At 41.3% G+C, this 25034-nt stretch overlaps 1 protein-coding gene across 1 annotated transcript in view; it reads left to right on the top strand.

Annotated features, from left to right (window-relative positions):
• The window catches only part of ATP13A4 (ATPase 13A4), a 99969-nt gene extending 88550 nt beyond the window's left edge, over positions 1–11419 (top strand). Inside the window, exons 25-29 of the mRNA XM_032629402.1 lie at positions 1719–1890; positions 2605–2798; positions 4240–4328; positions 6382–6462; positions 10977–11419. Coding sequence (XP_032485293.1) covers positions 1719–1890; positions 2605–2798; positions 4240–4328; positions 6382–6462; positions 10977–11189 — 749 coding nt within the window. The 3' untranslated portion in view covers positions 11190–11419. The remainder of the gene's footprint in view (positions 1–1718; positions 1891–2604; positions 2799–4239; positions 4329–6381; positions 6463–10976) is intronic.
• The last annotated feature ends 13615 nt before the right edge of the window (positions 11420–25034 follow it).

Below are 25034 nucleotides of genomic sequence, written 5' to 3'. Positions count from 1 at the left end.
TTTTAAAATTTCTAACTCTTTAATACTCTCCTTTTGTTCACATTATTTCCCTGATTTTCTTCAGTTCTTTGAGCATGTTAAAAACAGTTGTATTAAAGTCTTTGCCCAGTAAGTCCAACATCTGGGCTTCCTCAGAAATAATTTCTGTCAATTTATTTTATTCCATTAAATATTATAATGTTGTAACTCTGGAAATCAGATTCTTTCCCCTCCCCATGGCTTGATGTTTTTTGTTTTGCTGCTTTTCGAAGACTGTAGTAGTCCATTTATTTAGTGACTTTTCTAAACTATTTTTGCAAAGATTAGATCAGTTGTCATGTGTGGTCACTAAAATCTCTATTCCTTTAGCTTTTGTTCAGCTAGTGTTTTGACAGAGATATCCATGAGTTGAATTCCATGAGTTTAAAAACATGAACAAAGAAATACCTCTCCCAGTCTTTGCAGACCAGTTTTGTGCTGGGGCACGTCAACACTTAACTAAGCTTGTGCTGAGTCTAGTGATTGTCCAGGGCTGAAAGCTTAGGGTCTTTCCTGGTCTTTTCTGAACATACATCTTTGGCAGGCACATGGCTTTCTATATTCCCCAACATGCACAGGTACTTCTGAATACCATATTTTCCAAATAAATGCTCCTTAACTTTTCTTTCTAGGCTTCAGGTTGTTATTTTATGTCTCAACTGTAATCTTTTGCTCCCCATGACTATGGGTAGCTTGTTAGCCTTACAGTGTTTTGAAGGAGTGTATGCTGCTTTTCCACCCTAAGTTTTTTATTAGGCAAAACAGAGATGAACACCTTGCATCGGTTCTCCAGGTAGCTTCCAGACAGGTTAGAACAGACATACACAATAATTTGTGGATAAAGTCTGCTTTTCCCCTTTTGTAACCAGGGACAAGGACCCTCCGCTGGGAATGCAGACAACCATGTTCAAGATTGCCATTGAGCTAAGGAGGGAGGGGGGCAAGGGCAAGTAAAAATGCCACAAAGCTTTCTTCCCATTTTTAAGTTGTCTTTTTCTTGACTCAGCATTTGCTTGTTTGCTGTAAACTTTCGTCTGTTTTTCAGAGTTCTGACAAAGTTGCTTCTGACAGTTTCCTTTTGTTTTTCAATGTTTCTGTGGAGGGATGGGATGTTGGAGTTGCTAATCTGCCATTTGGTTGATGTCACTCCTCATTTTGTTATTAAATATTTGAAAACATTGCTTCTTAGTGACTGTATGTTGTTTCATTATAGAGATGTACCATAATTTATTGTAAATGATGCTGTGATGAACATCTTCCTACATCTCTGATTTTTTAGCTTAGAATAAACTTCCAGAAATGGAATAGCTATGTCAAAGGTTATGAACATTTTTCAGTCTCTTCATATTTATTGCCAAACTGCCCTGCAGAAGGTATTTTTGTGTTATATACGTTTCCACAAGCAGTGTATGAGAGTGCTCATTTCATCACTTCCTCATCTATAATGTAATAGTCTTTGCTTATTTAATAGGGGGGGAAAGGGCATCTTGTTGTTGTTCTGTCTTCTCTTTCAAGAATTCCTCATATGACTTGAGTTTGAATTCATTCATTGTTTTATTCCCTTACTTTGTGATGTATCAATATTTCAATTTGTCAATTTCCTCAGATATATGGGCCCAAGAAGTTACACCATTCTTCTGATGAAGAATACAAAAATTTCCTGCTCTCATATACATATAAAACTTGAATTTATTTTGTAGTGAATTTGAATGGTGCCTATCCCAAGCTGGTGCCTTTCAGACCTGCAGGACGGCTGATCTCCCCACCTCTGCTGCTCTCTGTGATTCTCAACATTCTTCTCAGCCTGGCCATGCACATTGTGGGCTTCATTCTGGTTCAGAGGCAGCCTTGGTATTCCATGGGGATGCACAGGTATGATCACAGCCTTAGATTGTCACATTCTAATTTCTGTCAAACATCATCTGGCCCATATGTTGGGAGGCAGATGGGTCTTCATTCTACTAAAGCTTTGGCTTCCTTAAGGCCCTTGGCAGTTTTCCAGTGATCTCTTCTTTGTAGCACAGTTTGGTGGCATCATTCATTAGCACTTATCTTTGCTCATCTTGAATGATAGTGAACTCTGACCATCTTTTATATCTAGGGTGACCATGCATTATAGATTGGCTAGGCAGCCCTATTTTAAGCCTGATATCCCAAAGGAATGATTATATTGTTTCCTTTCACATTCAAATCTGTGCCTGTTGGATGATGAATTGTATAGTCACACTACTAGTAAATGTTCAGAAATCTGAAGCAAATAGAGGGAAGTGTCATGACTTACTCATATCTTTTTCTCTCACATAGTCTTACTACATTATTCGTGCCCAAATTATTGAATAAATAACTTGTTGGATCTGTTATCTATCTATCTATTGATATCTATCTATCATCTATCTATCAATCATCTATCCATCTACCCAAAATATAGATCTACACATGCTGGTTTCTTTCTCCTTACTTTTCAGTATATTCTTTCCCAAAGTGTAGGCAATTATAGAAGCATTGAGGACATGTAGTTGTGTAGATACATATGCTTCGTAACGACTTGTCGTCTCACTTCATTAGCTTCTTTGGTTTCCTTTTTAGTACCTGCACAGTGCAAAATGAGACCATCTCAAAGTTAACCATTTCTCCAACTGCTCCAGATAAGATCGGAAGTAATGGTGTCTTCACAAGTTTTGAGAACACTACTATATGGTTCTTGGGAACAATCAACTGTATCATTGTGGCTCTTGTCTTCTCTAAAGGAAAACCATTTAGGCAGCCCACATACACAAACTGTGAGTAGAACTGTACCATATCAGAGGTGAGAGGTCATCAGAGAGGAGAACAGATTCTCCTGGGTCACTCAAGGAGCAATTGCAGAGTTGACACTCATCTAGGGTCTTCTGACTTCCACTCTAGGGCTCTGTAAACACATGCAGCCTTATTTCCTGGTCCTTTGCTACCTCCCTCGAAGCTGTGTTAAATACTAGAGTTTCTTAATCCACCACTTCCTTTCCCTAGAAATTTGTCTCTAGGTATCTTTTCATGGGTTCACTCCAAATTGGGAAGACACGTTTAATTCTCTACTTGTCAGTACTTGTCAGAATTCATCTCAGAGGAGGTGGGGAGAAGGGTCACAGCGCTCAGTTGGAAGTGTCTCCTGCCATGAATACAATGGTCGGGATGACACTGTGTGATTGGCAGTTCTGGGAGCGGGTCCAGCCTGGAGGAGCCTGACTATAGAAAGTTGTTGAGATTCTTGGCCAAAGTACCTCTCACCTCCTTACAGTCTGGGCTGAGGGTGGGGGTGAGTGTTAGGAGAAGTAGGTGACCTGTTTAGCTTTTGGGACATGTATTTGCATAGCATCACTACCCCTCTAATTGGGAAAATTTAGAAGCACAAGTTGAAGAATCAATATCCTCAGAAAAATCTGTTCGGAGAAAGTTATTTTGCTCTTCTTCTTGGGATGAGGAAGCAATCGAACGCTGACCTCCGCATGATTGCAATTCAAACATTTGTTTATTTACAGTCCTCCTTTTTCCCAGAAAAGGATTTGAGGCAGATGATTTTTTGTTTGTTTTTTTGTTTTTTTTTTTTTGAGGTGTGGGTGCCTCTCACTGCTGTGGCCTCTCCCGCTGCGGAGCACAGGCTCCGGACGCACAGGCTCAGCGGCCATGGCTCACGGGCCCAGCCGCTCCGCGGCATGTGGGATTTTCCCGGACCGGGGCATGAGCCCGTTTCCCCTGCATCGGTAGGTGGACTCTCAACTACTACGCCACCAGGGAAGCCCAGATGATTTTTTTTTTAACATCTTTATTGGAGTATAATTGCTTTACAACGGTGTGTTCGTTTCTGCTTTATAACAAAGTGAATCAGCTGTGCATATACATGTGAGGTGGATGATTTGCATTAAAGAGACTCAGATACTTGGATATCTCCAAGGCATTTATTGAAAACGTTATTTTGTCAGTATTACCCTATATGTATGTCCCATTTTTATTAATTGAAACATATAACATGCATGTGAAATTTTCCACTTACCTCAAGGACATACATGGAAATCGTAGAGGTGAGACCCATTGCATAGAAGTGAGTACTTTTCATCTATTTTGCTGAGTTTGGTTGTAGAAATCAAGTAAATCTAATCAGTGTTAATCTAGAATATGTGTATCAGTGGATGTGATACTCTGGACTCAGATTTCTCTAAATGATAGCTTGTGTTCTTATTTCCTCAGATATATTTGTCCTTGTGCTGGTCATACAGCTGAGTGTGTGTCTATTCATTCTATTTGCCGATATTCCAGAATTATATAGGCGTCTGGATGTAAGTCTTATCTCTGGGATATGATGATATTTTATAGTTATATAACACCCCGGCTTCAAAAAGCAGGCCACAATTGCAATTGACATGGATTCTTGACACCTATTATTCTTTTGAGATGGTAGGGTTAAAATGAATGCTGAATTTATTCATAATTTTTATTTAAGCTGGTCGGGAAATAAAATTCTGTCTAGCCTTGGTTTCAAGTATTTCAAAAACATTGAACGTTTTTCCTTTAAAAGATCTCTGTAAGATTGGAAATTCTATTTATACATTTTCTCTTAAAGAGAATTTTCTCATAAATGGTTTTGCTTTGAAGCTGTTTAAAACCGTTTTGCCTATAACACTTTTGGGGTTAATTCTCAAATCTGTATTTACATTTTTTTTAAAACTCTTTAAAAACTTGTTTTTCTGTATTACATACTTAATGTCTGCAAAACCTATGTTCAAAGATCCATATCTTACCTCAAGTACTCTCTTACAGTTTTGTAATTTTGAGACAACTGTGAAACTCTAGAAGAGACAGAAATTTTACATATTCAAGCAAGGGAAAATGTATATTTTGATTCCTCTAATCTATTCTTCTTTTGAATTAGAAGTTAATCATTAATAAAAGTCCTTTAGACCAATAAATAGGATACAGAAGAGATGATAAAAGGACCTGAGCTTTTAGTTCTTTGTAAAATTGCCTGTCTGCTTCTCCCTCTCAAAGATAAGTTTCATGAGGGCCAACATCCTATCTTATTCATTCTTGTATTACCAGTGCCTGGCATAGTGAATGGCACATAATGGCAATGACTGACTGACTGACCATTGCAGATCAGGTTCCTAAATGTAGACAAGCATTTGGAGTACATAGTGCATTCCAAACCAGCAACACCGTCACAAACCCATGGTGACATTTGACATATAAACTAATATCTACATTCAGCTTTTCATTTTTATAATTGTATTACTGTGGTTGACAGTATAATTGTATTCATGAATTAGATTAGGTACTCATGGAGATAAATAGTCCTTGCCTACTAGCCTTCTAAATGAGTTAAAATTCCTTAATCCTGCCGAAGTTAAGGTTAAAACATGTTGGATTTAGTTACACTCTTAAGTTAGTGAAGACTGTTTCAGAGAGGCTGGGACCTCTTGTAACAAAATAAGGAATGTATTTGGTTTGGAGGGAACCTGTGCAGAGTCATTGCCAGCATGACTTCAAAAGATTCTGCAAAGGATTATTGCTCACCTTAAAAATAATTATTTTTCTTATTACATAAAATTATGGGTGCATTTTAAAAAATGTAACTATGCAGGTAAGGAAAATTATAACATTATTAACTATAGCCTTCCATCTTTAAAATTCATATATTATAAATGTGTGTTTGATTTATGAAGTTTATTTTATTTTAAATGGAATCATGCTGCTTTGTAACCTAATTATTGCTCATTTTTTAAAAATTCATATTTTTTTTAAATAGAGAAAACATTCCCATGGTTTAAAATTCAAAAGTTTAGAGAAGTTATGTGGTGAAAGCCTCCCTCCCATCCTTGTTCCCCGACTACCAGTTCCTCTCTCTGGAGACAACTGATAACACCAGTTTATTTTACATACTTTCAGATATGTATTATACACGTGTACATATACATTTCTTATATGTATATTCTACCACGTTTACACAAATAGTAACAAACTGTTACATTTGTCCAAGTCTTCTGAGATGGAGATATCCAGGTGAGGTGAGATGTGTAAGAAAGTTATTGGAAGAATTACCTGTGAAGGAAAAAAAAAAAAAGATTAGGAAGCCAGTGGAGGTGGGGAGGATGCCACACTACGATGTGGGTCTGACCCCTGCGAAGGACAGAGGGAAGGAACGCGAGCTGGATGAGTTGAGTTTCAGACTGCAGCGAGATTCCAAGAAAGTCAAGCCAAAGTTGCCCATCAGAGGTGTCTAGTGTCTCACAAGAATGCGTGTGGTTAGAAGCCTGCATGTACACTGTGAACAGCATGAAGTTTTTGCAGCATAATTAGTCTTCAGACTGACTTTGCTTTTTCATCTCCCACCAGCTGCTCTGCACTCCTGTCCTGTGGAGGGTCTACATTGTCATTATGCTCGGCTCCAATTTCATTGTGTCCCTTGTCGTGGAGGTAAGTGGCCTCAGGCTGCTGATTGCTAGTTGGGGTGGCGGAGGCATTCTCTGGGAGTCTGAAAAAGGAACAGCTTTAGCTGACAAGGCTCAACAGTGCAAGGGTCTCCCTTCCTTGGCAACATGAGCAATGATGCTTCTCTCTGATGAATTCCAAACAAGATATTCATTTGCCTATCTGTAAAGTGGGGCTGGGGAGGATGGGAGAAGGTCCTATCCATTTTTAAATTTCACAAATAGAGACCCAACTCAATTCATTCAAATTTCTTCAAAAGAAACTGATATATGAGTCACATACTATAAGATTTACCTTTTTAAAGTGTACGATTCAGTGGCTTTTAATATGTTCAGTGAGCTGTGCAACCTCCAACACTGTCTAATTCTAGAACATTCTCATCACCCTGAAAGAAATCCCACGCCCATTAGCAGTCACTCCTTATTTCCCCTTCTTCTTCCTTCACCTCCTGGCAACCACTAAACTACCTTCTGTCTCTATGGATTTGCCTATTCTGGACATTTCATATAAAGGGGATCATACAGTATGTAGCCTTTTGTGTCTGGCTTCTTTCACTGAACAACTTCTATCATTTTTACTTTACAGATGGGAAATGAGATTCAGAGTGAGCTTTTCCCAGCTTTTATTCTTTATGCTCCGTTTCCCCAGGAAAATGAGCTTGCGCTCCCCCTTTGCCTTGCTACGTGCTTTACTCTCTCCTCCTTCAGTGCTGTTAGACACAATCCCCATTCCTTAAAGCCCACTCTTGGAGGGGGCGCCCCAGAAAAGACATCCATTCTGTAGGAGGGATGAGCTTTAAGACTCCATCTGTCCCCATTCCTGCTTTCACTTACAAACCCAGACTGGTTCCAGTGAGGGGGGATTCGTGGTGGGCTGGCGCACCTGGGGCCTGACGGCCCTGCAGTATTTTGTATGCAGGAGCTCCGGAGCCTTCATTGCTAAGCAGGGTAAAGGCTGCACAGGAGCTGGTGGCAGGACAGGACATAGAATTAGGATAAGGAGCATCTATCTCTTTGCTAAACTAGGACTTCTCAAACTTGAGTGGGCATCAGAATTCCCTGGAGCGCTTGTTAACACACAGATTGTCCGGCACTGCCCCAGCATTTCTGATTTGGTAGGTCTGAAGTAGATACAAGCTTTTGTTTCGAATAAATTGCCAGGTAATTCTGATGCAGCTGACTCAGGACTCACACTGAGGAGTCCTGTGCTAAACCATATGGTCCCCAAAGCCACCGAATTAATAGAAGAGCATTGCCATGAGAGTCGTCTTATGGAGTTGCAGAAAGATGGTCCTTGTCCTTTAAGGGATAATCTTATGCGTATATCGTATTCCTGTCCATGATCGTGTTATTTCTTCTGTCTAGTACGTCTTTCCCCATTTCTGCATACTGAAATAACATTCCGTCTTCTGTGGCACAGCTAGAGTATTGGCCTGTTCATGAATTTTTCCTGATTCCTGGATCAGTTAGGCAAGTAACAAAGCTCAGCAAGCAGTGGCTTAAACAATAAAGATATTTATTGACTCACTTAACAAGAAGATTGGAAGCCAGTGGCTTCAGGGCTAGTTTAGTGTCTCTGTGGCATCACTGGGGCTCTGCATTCTTCCACCTTTTCGTCTCACCATCCTTAGATGTTGGCCTTCATGGTTGTGCTTGTTGCTTATGGGGCCCAGCTAGCTCCCATGTAGCTAGGCTTTATGTCTGTTTTCAGTGCAGGAAAAAAATGGAAGAAGAGGTACCAGCAAGCTTTTATTCCCACAAGTATGAACCTTTCATCAGGAAGCAAAAAATGTCCTGCAGCCCACCAGAAGGCTTCCTATTATGCCTCATTGCTTAGAACTCTGTCTCATAGCTTTAGTAGAAAAGGACTCTGGGAAAGTGGATCTATGCCAAAAAGTTAGACAAATGGGCTTAGACTAGTTATGATTTTTTTTTTTTAAGGTGGGCAGGGAAGAGCCAGGAGGAATGGGCTGTAGGGTAATCAAGCAACAAAGTCTGCCATAATCCCCCAGCAGGAAGCCATTCTCCTTCAGTACATTTGCAGCTAAGACTATAGCTGCAGAGTGTAGTCTACCTGGGTTTGAATCCTGGCTCCACCCTTTCTTGTTGTCTGACTTTGGTCAAGTCACTACACTTCTCTGTGTCTCTGTTTCCTCATCTGCAAAATGATGATAATAATGGTACCTTATCTCATAGGGTTACTGTGAGCATGAAATGTAAACAGTGAAAAGCACATAGCGCTTAGTAAATATAAGCTCTTATTATTATGCTATCTCTTGTGGTACTTACCATTCCTTACTTTGTGTCTAGCAATCATTCATTCATTCACTCTTTCCACAAGCATTTGTTGAACCTGTGCCACGTAGTAGGGCATGATGTGAAAGGGGTAATAATAGCAGAGGGGTAGAGCTCACAATCTACAGGGAGAAAGAAGACAAGTGTTACAGTTACCTGGGTATAAATTTCTCTTTTTGCTTGCCATTAAACTATGGCAAGAAGTCATCTTACTAGCTATAACAACTGCTTTGTTCTATTAGGAGCTGGGTAAAGGTTTATTCAATTCTTAAATGTGAGAAGTAAGCCTGCCCACCCCCAGCAGATGGAGACAGTAATTTGATACTCGCGAAACAAGTTTGAGTGAGACCTTATCCTTACTTGCTGGGTCTCATGATCTCCTGCTAACAGGCAGAGGAGCTAATGTGGATAGCTTTAACACACTCCCTTTTATTACTTATGCATTGTGTGAATGCGTGTGTGTGTATATATGTATGTGTGTGTGTGTGTGTGTGTGTGTGTGTGTGTGTATATATATATGAATTATCTGAATGTCTGTCAGAAGAGCTCATGTGATGAAGTTTTGTTTTTTTCTTTAAGAAATGGTATATCATCAAGGCTTTCCTTTTGTTTCTCATTCTACATCTAATTTACAGTGTACAGTGACAGGATGGACTATTTCTCAGTGCTTTCTTTGATTCCCTTTTCAGGGCATCAAAGTAATACAGGTCATCACATTTGTAGAATTGTAACAAAGCTCAAGATGTTGTGTAGAGCACTAATGTCTTGTGTGTGTGTGTTCATTTGTTTTGTACGAAGCCTGCTAAGATTTCCTGGACATAAGTTAGATTTTAAAACCTTTAATTGAATACCTATGATCCTGCCTTAGCTCTAAGGAGAACTACTGTTCTCTTGTTAATTAAAGAGGACAAAAAACCTTGGTCTGGGAAAGTAAAGGAACAGGTTTGGCTAGGTGATCCCTGAGGTTTGCAAGATGCTGATAAGATGGCTGTGTGAGTGTTTAACAGCCTGTCGGCAGATGATCAGTTTTTAGAGGAATGTTCAGACTAGCTGTTCTCTATGATTTCCATGGGCAGTGGACTCAGATGTCAAAGATGGGTGGATTTTAGGAGACCACTATCTCTAGCAAAGTTCCTTGTAGAATCCTACAGAATTAACTCTTTCAGTTTCGCAAAGATACCACTGACAGACACCAAAACCAGTTCTAATTCTGTGGGACAGCTTGGGTCCTCATATTTTCCTCTTTGTTTCTTTCATGATAACTTATAAGATGGTCAATCTTTGTGACCACATAGGATGAAAAAAATGAATTTAACATAATCCCTCATGTGCTATGTATTATAAGTTATAACTTGGGCTCTATTCAAGGCTCAGTCTAACTCATGATGTAAAATGCCAGTCCAAAATGTTTTCAAAGGACATATCTTTTGTCATCTTATAAAACGTGTTGCAATGAGATATTTGTAGGTGAAGTTTGGAGGCTTATGTGAATAAGGCTGCAATGCACAGCCATTTGTTAAATGAATAGTTCAGGAGAATGGTAAAGGGAAGTAGCTGTGCCATGCCATGCTCTGCATTGTAAGGGGAGTTATATAATCCTAATGACAAATATAAGAGGAAGGAATTATTATTTCTAATCACTGAGGCTCAGATGGGGTAATTAACTTGCCCATAGTAGGTGTCAGAGCTGGGATTCAAATCCAGATCTGTCCAGCTACAAAACTGTGGCCCACATCCCAAATTTTACCTGTGTTCATGACTACGCAGTGATGTGCCAGGGTACACCCAAGTCACATCGTAAGCATGGCATATCTTTCTGTAAGGTCAATACCATTTGGTAGTAGATAATTTTAAGTGTCATCTATATTAAATCACATACGGATGTTGATATGGAGTGAACTGCAGAATTTGGATGCTTTTACATTTAATTTACATATGAAATCCTTGAGGCGGACTACTTCAAGCTATGTTTCTGGATTCTTGAAACTGTTTCTCTCTCTTCTTCCAGAAGAGTTTCTTAAGTGGAAAAGTTTGAGAGGCCATGACCTATCACATGAAATCACCTTGGATTTGTCAGAGGCTCAAGTTGTTTTTCAAGCTAGATTGAAGCAGTCAATGCAGTAGTGCCTTATGAGGGTCTATGGAAGGCTGTATTCTGGAAACACCTAACCTCTGATTGTAAACGGTCACTCCTTTATTTTGCAGGAGGCCATCATTGAAAATAGAGCCCTGTGGATGATAATCAAAAGATGTTTTGGCTATCAATCAAGAAGCCAGTATCGGATATGGCAGAGGGCCTTGGCAAATGACCCCAGTTGGCCCCCCATAAACCAGACCTCCTTCTCTGACATGCCGGCGTGTGGCAGGGGAGTGTCTTATAGCAACCCGGTGTTTGAGAGCAACGAGGAGCAACTTTGAAGGCAATGTGATATCCAAGTTTATATAACATAGTAACGATGACAAAAGGGACCAGTTTCAGTGATTTGTTTTTAAGCAGTGAGACTCTTACAATATCAGCTAGAGTTTTTGGAATCAAAAACCTGCCCAATCATGGTGACAAATTAAAGTCTTTTTGATAAAATACTTTCTACAGAGCAGAACACTGCCCTAGGAGAGTGTTTTTCTCTCGGCTTCTGAAAGTATTAGAGGTGTTCAGTGATTCAAGAATGGTCCACGGATGGCAATGGGCCAAGAGATTGAGAGGCTAAAGGAGAAGGAGAGTACGTAGTCTTTCTTCTTAGATAATATATTTTTTAAATGAGTTGAGGGAAAGTAGCATAGAATTGTAAACATGTTAAAGATCATTTTTGAATTCTGATTTCATTGATGGAAAAACAAAGGCATGAGAGCCATCACGCCACTCTTCACTGTCTGGTTTCCTTTCCTTTATGGTACTTTTCAGATTTGAGATGTTTCCTTCCATTTCCGGCCTTCCCCTAAGTATTAGTAAGGATAGGCTTAGCCGATGCTGCAGTAACAAACAGCTCCAGTATCTCAGTGTCTTAACACTCAAGAGCTTCTGTCTTGATCCGGGTGGCTCTTTAGAATAGCCCTCCTCGGAGTGGTGACTGCTCCAATCTGATGGCTCCACCGACTCAACACAAGGACTCCATGTATATTGCAATGGGGAAGGAGGATGGAAGCTCTTCAGTGTGTCAGAGTGGTACACGTCTCTCCCATCACTCACACCACACTAACCAGGGATTTGGCAAAGAAACTGGGAAGTACAGTCTCCTGTATTTAGGGCTGGTTTCACGGACATACAATCTGGCAGTCGCATAGGGTCTCATGCTCAGAAAGGTCCCATTGTTGGTTTAATGCTCTGCTATTGCCATCTTGAAAGTCCTTATTTTTAATAAGGGTCCCCCAAATTACATAGTTGGTCTGGCTTATATTCCTGGAATAGAAAGGAAGGTAGCACAAATCAAAGAGCACTAGAAATGTCCACTAACCTCTGGCTCCTGACTCTGTGGACGTCTATGTTTTAGGAACCCCGCGTCTCGTGTGCCCAGTTCTGGAAACCACATCCTGTGTGCCCAATTCCAGGAATGTTTACTCCTCTGCTCCCTTATTTTTGAGAAAAGTTAGTCTTGTGCTACAACATTATATGTTGTCATTAACATAAGTCCTCATACAACGTACGCATTTCTTAAGCTTGAGCCTTTAGATTTCAGAAAACAAAAATTTCCCTTATTTTATCATTAGTACAGTTTGGTTATATTGAGCTCAGCAGACAGCACTGAATTCTAGGAAAACTTCCACAAATAGTATTTTAAAGCAAAAGCAACATTTTCATGACAAACATCAAATCCTAAGTGAATGTTCCGGGCAGGGAGTGAGTCCCTGGCTGGTTGGCTACTTAAGAGCATCTGCAGGCATTCCCTTACCCGGCTTAACTCCCGAGCGTGGTTCTGGAACATGGTGCAGATAATTCTGGAACCTGGTGTTTCTCAGCCACAAAGTTACCTTGTCATTTCCGGTTTTAAAACAGGGTGTGAAGAATCATTAGAGCAGGCTGCAGGATCTTTGTCTTAGTACAGAAAGAAATGTTTCCTTTGACAAAGTCAGCCTTGGCAGTGATATGGAAGCTCTGAATGTCTTTTTCTAACACTGATAGTTGTTCTCGTTTTTCGAAAGTCGTGGGCAGGGGCAAGCTGGAGATAGTCTGCAGCCTAGTGACGAGCAAGTGTGGGGTGCACCGTTCAGACTCTGAAAAGCCTCCCACCAAGTGCCATCACCTCCACTAGCCATCTGAATTACATAATCCTCCCGGAACTCAGACAAGGAAGGGCTTACCATCAGCATTTTACAGATGAGAAAGCTGAGATTCAGGGTGAGGAGAGCACACCCAGACCTTGGACACAAATCTTCAGCGAACCTGATGTTACCTCCAAATACCTCCTAATTACTAAGCTCCAACAGGGCAGGGGTGCATGGTGTGATCTCACAGTCAAACAAAGAGTGAATTTCTTTTTGCCAGGTGCAAGGAGGCAAGCCTTTGCTAATACCAGGGCCTTCTGTTCAAATGAATGCAAGGCATCCTGCCAGCCTTAGACTAGAGGTGTGTTAAAAACAAAACAAAACCCCAAGCCACAGGTGTCTGTTTTTCTGCAATTCTGAGCTGCTTTTATCTTGATCTGAAGTGATTCCATCCTCAGCAAAGGGAACAGGGACGGAGGACTCTGGCTCCTCACCAGCCAAACAGCCATAAAACCTTGGCCAAAAGGGACTCATTCTAAAGATCGTTCTTGAGATGAACTACATCTTAGAGGCAGTGAGTGAAAGACCAGGAAGTGCTTAGCCTGGAAAAATGGGTGTTCAGGGGACGCCAGAATGGTAGTCAAACACTTGAAGGAGTTACCGTGAGAGAGAAAGCTCTGACCCGGATCCGGTGGCACCACCAGTGGGTGAAGAGCACGATGGGAGCGGCTTCAGGCTGACACGAAGACCACTCCCCTAACAGTCAGCACTGCCAGAGGTGGAAGTTGGTGACCTCTGTGTGCACTCCGTGACATTGGTGGTTGCAGCAGATATTAAAGACCAATTCGCAAGGGAAGTCAAGTATCAGATGAAACTCAATTACCTGCAGGATTCCTTTCAGGCTTGATACACCCAGTGTCTCAGTCTCACGCTGTGATGTGAACCTTTTATGACTGCTGCCCACACAGAATATCAGACTGACCTTGTGGGGGGCTAGGCTGGGGAGGTCCCGTGGTGAGGATGCACCGGCTGATTGCTCTGTACCTTGGAAGGTGGCTTCTGATGGGACAGGAACCTAGACAAAAGTTGCACAGAGCGGGGCCCTGACTGCCAAACTGACAGCTGGGGGATACTTCTGATGTGAGTATTTTCTCAGAAAGAGGTGTTTGAAAATTTTGAGAAAAAGAACATGGGACAGTGCCCCAAACCCAAGGGCAGTGCTACCTGTGCCCGATATGCTTTCCCGACCAGGACTTGGAGGAGAAAAGGACATAGTCACCTGGTCCAAACCACTTGGGAGGGTCCCCTGTGTGTTTACTCCAAGGTATACGGCTCTTACCCATAGAGAAGAACCCTGACTCCAGGCTCGCCTTGCTAAATACGGAATGATGGAAATAGAGAATGGAAGTACGGCTGTGCCATGTACGTCCTTATGTGCTCACAGAAGTGTGCGTTACACACTTGCAGATGTGATGACTGGAAAAAGGGATTATATATTCAGAGGCTAGTATGTTGTTTATGTGATAATAATTTATTCTGTACGAAGGAGGCAAGTAAAATCTATCATTCTGTTGTTCTAAAATCAGTCTCTCTTCCTCCGCAGTGAAGTCTTTCGTTCTGGATAATAAAATGGTGTGGTCTCCTCCATTATGCTGAGTCAAAATAACATCTTTACAAAGTCCCGGGCATTTCTAACACTGCAGATGCCATTATTCCCTGCTTTGTTACAGGACGTTACAGTCTCTAAAACACCCGTACACTCGTGCTTTTATTTAAGCCTCATAACAGTCTTAGGAGGAAGGCAGGGCAAGGATTACTATCCTCCTTCTTTTCGTGAGGTACCAAATCCTCCAAAGGCTTAGTAACTTGTCCAAGGACACACAACTCGGGAGTGGAGGGGCTGGAGCTGCATTCAGACATGGGACCTCTCTGCCTGCGAAGTCTCTGCTGTGTCACTCTTCCATGTTGTTTTCCCCAGGATGTTTGCAGCACCGACAGTCAAGGAGGCAAGCAAGGCAGCTGTACAATGGATTGCCATCATGAGTATGAATTCCTCCAGAAAGAGTTGTTAGTTTTCCTAGAAGTTCTCTTGGACCTAACCATCACTCACAGAAGAGGTCAACTCCCACAGCTGAGAGAGTAAAATCATAAAACCAGAGATCTGTGAGCCTACGTCATGAGATCACATAAAGCTCTGGGTTTTGCCTTCAGTCTCCAGAAGCAGAAACCTGTATCTCTGCTTGAACTTTGCTCAGCCCCTACTTTGTTTTTTTTTGTGTGTTTGTTTGTTTGTTTTGCGATACGCAGGCCTGTCACTGCTGTGGCCTCTCCCGCCGTGGAGCACAGGCTCTGGACGCGCAGGCCCAGCGGCCATGGGCCACGGGCCCAGCCGCTCTGCGGCACGCGGGATCCTCCCGGACTGGGGCACACACCCGCGCCCCCCGCATCGGCAGGCGGACTCCCAACCACCGCGCCACCAGGGAAGCCCTCAGCCCCTACTTTGTACAGCTTTTTTTAGGGTTATATGAATTCTCTTGTGGCTTTGCACTATGCTCACTTCTTTATGCTTAAGAAATGGCTGCCACACAACATTGGCTGTCCTTTGGGTTCCATTAGACTTGTTAAAAGAACCCTCTACACTTTATCAACGAAATGACTTTCCTCAAAATTGAAAAAACATACAAATAAAAACAACAATGACAAAACACACCTCTCCTAGAGGTGTTGACAGAGCCTTAGGAGTGAGTCACCCTGGCATTCCCAAACATGTCAAGCTTGTTCCTTCCCTGGGAAGACTGCATTTGCCATCCTTTCTGCCTTGAATGCTGCCCCCACTCCCACCAACCCCTACCCTCCTGGCTGACTCCCTTCTCCTTCAGGTTTCAGCTCACTGGTCACTTCTTCAAAAAAGTCTGCCCTGACCCGACCACTGTATCCAAGGGTTTCCTCACCCCACTAGCTCGGTTTGTTTTCTACATAATACTTGAGCAACCCTTTAGGAGACTGAGGTTGAAAAAATCCCAATTGTTTGAGATCACGCACTTAGGAAATGGGTGACCTGAGTCTAAAATCCTAGTCTATAGGTTTCCAAATGAAGGTCCTTTATGTTTTTCACTCCTAGCCAGATTCTGCTAATCAAATCATCTAATCCACTAGGGAAAAGAATGTAACATGTTGTAGAGCATCCATGTTTGAATGTAGAGTACTCAAAGGGTTATCCAGACTCTCCCAGCTCTACTTCCTTGCCATCTCCTTTCGATTCTCTCTCCTTAGTGTTTCAGCTTCATGAAAAATCTGATACAGCACTGGCCTGTGATAAAGGCTGCACACATATTGACTATGGAAACTCTGTTGAGTTTGAAGTTGTGGATAAGGGTGACAATGCTGCCAGAAGGTCTCACATACGTTGCATGTATTACGCACTGCACAACTCAAGGGGGCGCCATTCACATTGTATCACAAGCCAAAAGTGGTGGTTCTGTGTGATATCAAGAAGGCTTTGTGGGTAAGTGAGGACTTTTCCTTGTGTAACCACAAACGTGGGCATAAAATGAAGAGTCCCACCTGTCCCCCCCCAATCAGTTCTTAAATCCCTGCACGCTCCCTTGGCTGTATCTCTCGAGTAGAACTTCCTCTCCTCCAAGACGCTGGCCACCACCTGCCTGAATATAAGAATCTCTTATCTGGTCTCCCCAACTGAAGTCTCTCTTCTGGTTTTGCTTCCCAAGGTCCCTATGAATTTGATCGCCCAACTTGATCATGCCATGTCCATGGTCAGAAACCTTTCATAGTCTAAATTATCTACCAAATAAAATACACATTGTTTAGTAAGGAATTTAAGACTCTTTGCGCTGGCCACATCTGGCCTCATCTCAGACATTTCTCATCCTTGTACTCTATAATGCAACAAACTGTCATTTCCACACTCAGTAACTCACTTATTATTCCCAGCACTCTGTAATTCACTTATTCGCAGCATACAATAACCCCTTTCTCACCACGATACCTTTTCCCATGCTGTTTTCTCTATAATTATTACTCTTATCTTCATACATCCAAATCCCACCTATTTCTCAAGATCCAGTTATAATGCCACCAGATCTGCCAAAACAAATGGGAGACCTCTTCTATCTGCACACACAACACACTCTACATACCCATCCTTTGGGTAGCAGGCAGTTCTTTTTACCTTGTATTATCGTCCAGTAGTGTTTTAATTTCCTCCAATGCCTACACAACCCCATTTAACTAGGAGCACATTCTCTGAGGGTAGGGACCAAGTCTGATTCATTTCATTTTCCCACGCTATACGCAGCACAGGGCCATGGTTGAGTCTCCGCAAGCAGCTGTGGCATGATTGAATAAAAAATATAATCACCGGGACATTTTATTGATTTATTTCTCCTCCTTTGTCTGTGAACATCTGTTTTCCATTCAATACAAAGAAGCTTAACTAAAACATTAGGGCTATGAATAAAAACAACCAAATGTATAAAAGTATAGTGATTCCAGTGTTGTGCTTTATGTGTATACATATACATATACATGGTTTGTATAGCGGGTGGGGGAGGTGCGCTGTGGAATTAGAAGAGCTAGGTATATGCTACAAAGACCATCTTTATATGTAGAGGACACTAGAGGTTTATTTGTGAGTGAAAAGGCTCTCCTAGAAAGGTACTCAACCCGAGGGAAGAGAGAATTGAGGCAAGCAAACTTTTTCGAAAACCAAACAATGGATATTAGGGAACAGGGGGAGAGTTTCAGTATAATTGGCTCTGTATTTTCCAATTTGTTCTCTGGTTTCACCCTATCTTTACCAACTTTTGCAGGGGCCCAAGGAACAGAAAGCTGTGATGAAAAGAGAGAGAAAGAGATAAAAAATAGAGATAGGGATAGAGATGAAGATGGAGAAAGAGATAGGGATAGAGACAGAGATAGGGGTAGGGGTAGAGATAGAGATAGAGATGGGGGAGGGATAGAGATAGGAGCCCACTCTGTGGTCGGTGTGTCAGAGTGTGATAAAAGCGCAGTGGAGGGAATCCACCTGTGGCCTCTGTCACTTTGCAGTGTTGCGACTGTGTGAGCACCAGAGGAAGACGCATTTTGCTACTGGCTGAGGGTGTCAGACCTATAAGTATTATAAGCAGTCTGAGCACGTCTCCAAATGGCTAAGGGAGGTAGAAAGTGGCGAAAGAAGATGAAAAATGGGGAGGTGTGACTAGAGTGGCGTGCAATTTGGGGTCCCCTGCAACCAACCTTCAGGTCAGATAAAGCCCATAGAAGCCTCATGGAAGCAGCAGAGATCATCTTGGAGTGGTGCTCTGTGTGTCTGTGTGGGAGAGAAGAGTGTCCTGTCACCAGGAGCCCTACTGCAGTATTCCGTGGATCTTCTCAGTGATTCAGGAGAGACTTCAGCATGGCACTGCTTCTGTGATCCTGTTTTTGACTACAATAGGGAAACATAGGTTATAAGGATAGGAGAGATACCTATCCAGGAGGTGAAGGTGCATTTCATGGAAGCATATGCAGGAACATTTAGGGGTAAAGCACTCTGAGAAAACAGCTCAGAGCCCCAAGGCCACGCCATGTTCCTGGTCTGCTCAAGAACTAGGCAAAGTGCAAGATAAAGTGGCTCCACAGCTGGCTGGATGCTTTTTCCTGAAAGCTGAGTCATTTCTCTCTTGACCCAGCTCAAGGTTAGCCTTGAGAATTGGATAAGGGCTTCTTAAATAGCCTCAAGAATTCAGCCACAATCCATGACTAATTAGAAACTGGTTTGATCTGGGGACAATTTTTTAGGTTCACATCCTCCCTAGAGGGATCCTGTAACCTATTTGGTCTGGATGCCAAGAGTCATACTTGGCAAAGGCCAAATATTTGTGTCTGCCCACACCTAACCCTAGCACAGCGGGTGTCCCAGGGCAAACTGGGTAGCTCAGGCCTGTACCTGGAGCCTGTGCAGGTAGGCAGAGCTGGCTTTTGGGGGCGTAGGAACAGCGATGCTAGCTGAGGTCATGTGCTCACATCAAGTACCCCATGTCTGACCTCATCATGTGGGCCACACAGTGCTCAGATAAAGTCAATCTCAAAAGTGTCGCTTTCGGGCAATGGCATATGGCAGCTAAGAGTATAAGCTTAGGAGTCAGGCAGGTCTGAGCTCTAACCCAGAATTCTCTGATTTGTGATTTTGAACAAATTAGTTACTATGTCTACATCTTAGTTTCCCTGGCTATTGGCATGAGCATATAATTTATTACCTCATTCATAACTGCAAAAATCAAAAGAGATTAAATGTGGCACATAATTTTTTCCCCTACATCTCTCAAGCCTTTTTTTTTTTTTGGATAAAAGAACATTTCAAAATTTATTTTGGCATAGAGTAGATATTTACAAGGTTCTTAGCAAGGCAGGTGGGTAGCGTCCTCTGATCTGACCTTAAGACGTGACATCTGGTTTTAAGTGGTCAGAGAATTAAAGCTTCCAAATCTGCCGAGTTAGCAACTCTAGAAAAATCTGTAGGGATGGTGACTTAAGACGATGAATAATCAGTGAAAAAAAGGGAAGGTAATTCTTAGATAACAGAATCTTCAACAGTGAAGGCTTTAAAATGAAAGGAATTTTGTGTCCCCAGTTTTGTTCTGTGTCTTGTTGCATGGAGACAACATTATTATGGTATGTAAGGCTTGCCGTGGTTTATGCCTTACTGAGAGTTTCTTTGCTCACTATAGCCTTGTATAGCAAGGAGTCCCTCAGGCTCACACACACACAAAAGTCTGTGTTGTCACGAGAAATCCGAGTCCCTCCAAAAGATGCCCCACTGATTCAAGAGCCAGGCACTTCTTTGTCAACAAAGACATCCAGGGCGAAAAGTCTGGAGGGCAATCTGCACTTGGCTCATTGGTAAGTCTTAATCACAGTTCCTGTTTATTTGGTTCTTACTGACATTAATGTGAAACATCAGCGATTTTGCTTCCAAGACAGAATCCATTGACTTTATTTTTTCACTTTTTTTTCAGTTGTGCAGTCAGAAATTCATTCATATGAGGAAGAGGCAGCTACTACCTATGGAAAAACGCCAGAGAAAGCAGTGGCTGGACTGATTGCTTTTTGGCAAAGGCTGAACTCAAGATTTACCAAGGGAAGCCCGTGTAAGTGTGACCTGAGGGGAAGTTACAAGTGCCAGAGCATTGCTGAGCCTGGAAACTGGAATTCCAGTTACCTTGTAAGGTATTTCAGAGAAAATTATACATATGCAAACACAAGGATGATGTATCACCATGTTGCTAAAACGGTGATTTCTATTTTTTTTTTAGGGTTTACTCTTTTTTTTTAATAGATCTTTTATTTTATTCCAATAGCATAATTAAAAAAATTTTTTTAATAGACCTTTATTGGAGTATAATTGCTTCACAATACTGTGTTAGTTTCTGTTGTACACCAAAGTGAATCAGCCACATGCATACATATGTCCCCATATCCCCTCCCTCTTGAGCCTCCCTCCCATCCTCCCTATCCCACCCCTCTAGGTCATCGCAAAACACCGAGCTGATCTCCCTGTGCTATGCTGCTGCTTCCCACTAGCTATCTATTTTACATTTGGTAGTGTATATATATCCATGCCACTCTCTCACTTCACCCCAGCTTCCCCCTTCCACCACGTGTCCTCAGGTCCATTCTCTATGTCTACATCTTTATTCCTGTCCTGCCACTAGGTTCATCAGTACCTCCTTTTTTTTTTTTTTTGATTCCATATATATGCATTAGCATATGGTATTTGTTTTTCTCTTTCTGACTTATTTCACACTGTATGACAGACTCTAGATTCAGCCACCTCACTACAAATAACTCAGTTTTGTTTCTTTTTATGGCTGAATACTATTCCATTGTATATATGTGCCACATCTTCTTTATCCATTCATCTGTCGATGGACCCTTAGGTTGCTTCCACATCCTGACTATTGTAAATAGAGCTGCAATGAACATTGTGGTATATGACTCTTTTTGAATTATGGTTTTCTCAGGGTATATGCCCAGTAGTGGGATTCCTGGGTCATATAGTAGTTCTATTTTTAGTTTTTTAAGGAGCCTCAATACTGTTCCCCATAGTGGTTGTATCAATTTACATTCCCACCAACAGTGCAGTAGTGTTCCTTTCTCACCACACCCTTTCCAGCATTTACAGTTTCTAGATTTTTTGACGATGGCCGTTCTGACTGGTGTGAGGTGATATCTCGTTGTAGTTTTGATTTGCATTGCTCTAATAATTAGTGATGTTGAGCATCTTTTCATGTGCCTCTTGGCCATCTGTATGTCCTCTTTGGTGAAATGTCTATTTAGGTCTTCTGCCCATTTTTTTTTTTTTTTTTTTTTTTTTTTTTTTTTTGCGGTACGCGGGCCTCTTACTGCTGTGGTCTCTCCAGACGCACAGGCTCAGCAGCCATGGCTCACGGGCCCAGCCGCTCCGCGGCATGTGGGATCTTCCTGGACCGGGGCACGAACCCATGTCCCCTGCATTAGCAGGCAGACTCTCAATCACTGCGCCACCAGGGAAGCCCATTCTGCCCATTTTTTAATCGGATTGTTTGTTTTTTTGATATTGAGCTCCATGATCTGTTTGTATATTTTGGAGATTAATCCTCTGTCCATTGTTTCATTTGGAAATATTTTCTATCATTCTGAGGGTTGTCTTTCCATCTTGTTTATGGTTTCCTTTGCTGTGAAAAAGCTTTTAAGTTTAATGAGGTCCCATTTGTTTTCATTTTTATTTTCATTACTCTAGGAGGTGAGTCAAAAAAGATCTTGCTGTGAACTTTCCTGGTGGTGCAGTGGTTAAGAATCCTCCTGCCAGTGCAGGGGATATGGGTTCAAGCCCTGGTCTGGGAAGATCCCACATGCTGTGGAGCAACTAAGCCCATGTGCCACAACTATTGAGCCTGCACTCTACAGCCCACGAGCCACACTACTGAGCCCATGTGCCACAACTGCTGAAGCCCATGTGGTCTAGAGCCAGTGAGCCACAACTACTGAGCCCGCGTGCTGCAACTACTGAAGCCCATACACCTAGAAACCTGTGCTCTGCAACAAGAGAAGCCACCACAATGAGAAGCCCACACATCGCAATGAAGAGTAGCCCCCACTCACCATAACCAGAGAAAGCCCAGGTGCAGCAATGAAGACAGAACACAGACAATAAATAAATAAATAAATGGATAAATAAATAGAAAACAGTAAACTGATTAAAAAATAAAGATCTTGCTGTGGTTTATGTCAAAGAGTGTTTTTCCTGTGTTTTCCTCTAAGAGTTTTATAGTGTCTGGTCTCACATTTCAGTCTTTAATTCATTTAGAGTTTATTTTTGTGTATGGTGTTAAGGAGTGTTCTAATTTCATTCTTTTACATGTAGCTGTCCAGTTTTCCCAGCACCACTTATTGAAGAGGCTGTCTTTTCTCCACTGTATGTTAGCTCTTCTCCAAATGTTTGATAGAATTCACCTGTGAAGCCATTCTTGGCTCCTTTGTCATAAATTAGGTGACTATATGTGCATGGGTTTATCTCTGGGCTTTCTATCCTGTTCCATTGATCTATGTTTCTGTTTTTGTGCCAGTACCATACTGTCTTGATTACTGTAGCTTTGTAGTATAGTCTGAAGTCAGGGAGCCTGATTCCTCCAGTTCTGTATTTTTTTTTTTTTCTTATGATTGCTTTGTTTATTTGGGGTCTTTTGTGTTTCCTTATGAATTGTAAAATTTTTTGTTCTAATTCTGTGAAGAATGCCATTGGTAGTTTGATAGGGATTGCATTGAATCTGTAGATTGCTTTGGGTAGTATAGTCATTTTCACAATATTGATTCTTCTAATCCAAGAACATGGTATATTTCTCCATCTCTTTATGTCATCTTTGATTTCTTTCATCAGTTTTTTATAATTTTCTGAGTGCAAGTCTTTCGCCTCCTTTGATAGTTTTATTCCTAAGTATTTTATTCTTTTTGTTGCGGTGGTAAATGGGATTGTTCCCTTAATTTCTCTTTCGGATTTTTCATTATTAGTGTATAGGAATGCCAGAGATTTCTGTGCATTAATTTTGTATCTTGCAACCTTACCAAATTCATTGATTAGCTCTAGTAGTTTTCTGGTGGCATCTTTAGGATTTTCTATGTACAGTATCATGTCATCTGCAAACAGTGACAGTTTTACTTCTTCTTTTCCAGTTTGTATTCCTTTTATTTCTTTTTCTTCTCTGATTGCTATGGCTAAGACTTCCAAAACTATGTTGAATAAGAGTGGTGAGAGTGGACATCCTTGTCTTATTCCTGATCTGAGTGGAAATGTTTTCAGTTTTTCACCACTGAGTATGTTTGCTGTGGGTTTGTTATATATGACCTTTACTTTGTTGAGGTAGGTTTCTTCTATGCCCACTTTCTGGCGAGTTTTTATCATAAATGGGTGTTGAATTTTGTCAAAAGCTTTTTCTGCATCTATTGAGATGATCATATGGTTTTTATTCTTCAATTTGTTAATATGGTGTATCACACTGATTGATTTGTGTATATTGAAGAATCCTTGCATCCCTAGGATAAATCCCATTTGATCCTGGTGTATGATCCCTTTAATGTGTTGTTGGATTGTTTGCTTGTATTTTGTTGAGGACTTTTGCATCTATATTCATCAATGATATTGGTCTGTAATTTTCTTTTTTTTTTTTTATTTATTTTTAAAGAGGATGTTGGGGGTAGGAGCTTTTTTAATTAATTAATTTATTTTTGCTGTGTTGGGTCTTCGTTTCTGTGTGAGGGCTTTCTCTAGTTGTGGCAAGTGGGGGCCACTCTTCATCGTGGTGCAGGGGCCTCTCACTGTCGCGGCCTTTCTTGTTGTGGAGCACAGGCTCCAGATGCGCAGGCTCAGTAGTTGTGGCTCACAGGCCTAGTTGCTCCACGGCATGTGGGATATTCCCAGACCAGGGCTCGAACCCGTGTCCCCTGCATTGGCAGGGAGATTCTCAACCACTGAGCCACCAGGGAAGCCCTGTAATTTTCTTATTTTGTAGTATATTTGTCTGGTTTTGGTATCCAGGTGGTGGTGGCCTCGTAGAATGAGTTTGAGCGTATTTCTTCCTGTGCAATTTTTTGGGGGAGTTTGAGAAGGATGGGTGTTAGCTCTTCTCTAAATGTTTGATAGAATTCACCTGTGAAGCCATCTGGTCCTGGACTTTTGTTTGTTGAAAGATTTTTAATTACAGTTACAACTTCATTACTTGTTATAGGTCTGTTTATATTTTCTAACTCTTCCTGGTTCAGTCCTGGAAAATTGTACCTTTCCAAGAATTTGTCCATTTCTTCATGGTTGTCCATTTTATTGGCATATAGTTATTTGTAGTAGTCTCTTATGATGCTTTGTATTTCTGCGGTGTCAGTTGTGATTTCTCCTTTTTCATTTTTAATTTTATTGATTTGAATCTTTTCCCTTTTTTTCTTGATGAGTCTGGCTAATGGTTTATCAATTTTGTTTATCTTCTCAAAGAATGAGCTTTTAGTTTTATTGATCTTTGCTATTGTTTTCTTTGTTTCTATTTCATTTATTTATGCTCTGATCTTTATGATTTCTTTCTACTGACTTTGGGTTTTCTTTGTTCTTTTTTCTCTAGTTGCTTTAGGTGTAGGGTTAGATTGTTTATTTGAGATATTTCTTGTTTCTTGAGGTGAGATTGTATTGCTATAAACTTCCTTCTCAGAACTGCTTTTGCTGCATCCCATTGGTTTGGGGTCATTCCATTTTCATTGTCATTTGTTTCTATGTATTTTTTTATTTCTTCTTTGATTTCTTCAGTGATCTCTTGGTTATTTAGTAGCACACTGTTTAGCCTCCATGTTTTTGTGTATTTTACAGCTTAGGTTTTTTTTCCTGTAATTGATTTCCAATCTCATAGCATTGTGGTCAGAAAAGATGTTTGATACGATTTCAACTTTCTTAAATTTTCTGAGACTTGATTTGTGCCCCAAGATGTGATCTATCCTGGAGAATGTTCCATGTGCACTTGAGAAGAAAGTGTATTCTGCTAATTTTGG

The sequence above is a fragment of the Phocoena sinus genome, chromosome 4 (genome assembly GCF_008692025.1).
Source record: "Phocoena sinus isolate mPhoSin1 chromosome 4, mPhoSin1.pri, whole genome shotgun sequence".
Lineage (NCBI taxonomy): Eukaryota > Metazoa > Chordata > Mammalia > Artiodactyla > Phocoenidae > Phocoena > Phocoena sinus.
The sequence above is the reverse complement of the archived record's forward strand: the minus strand, read 5'-3'. Positions and strand labels throughout refer to the sequence as shown.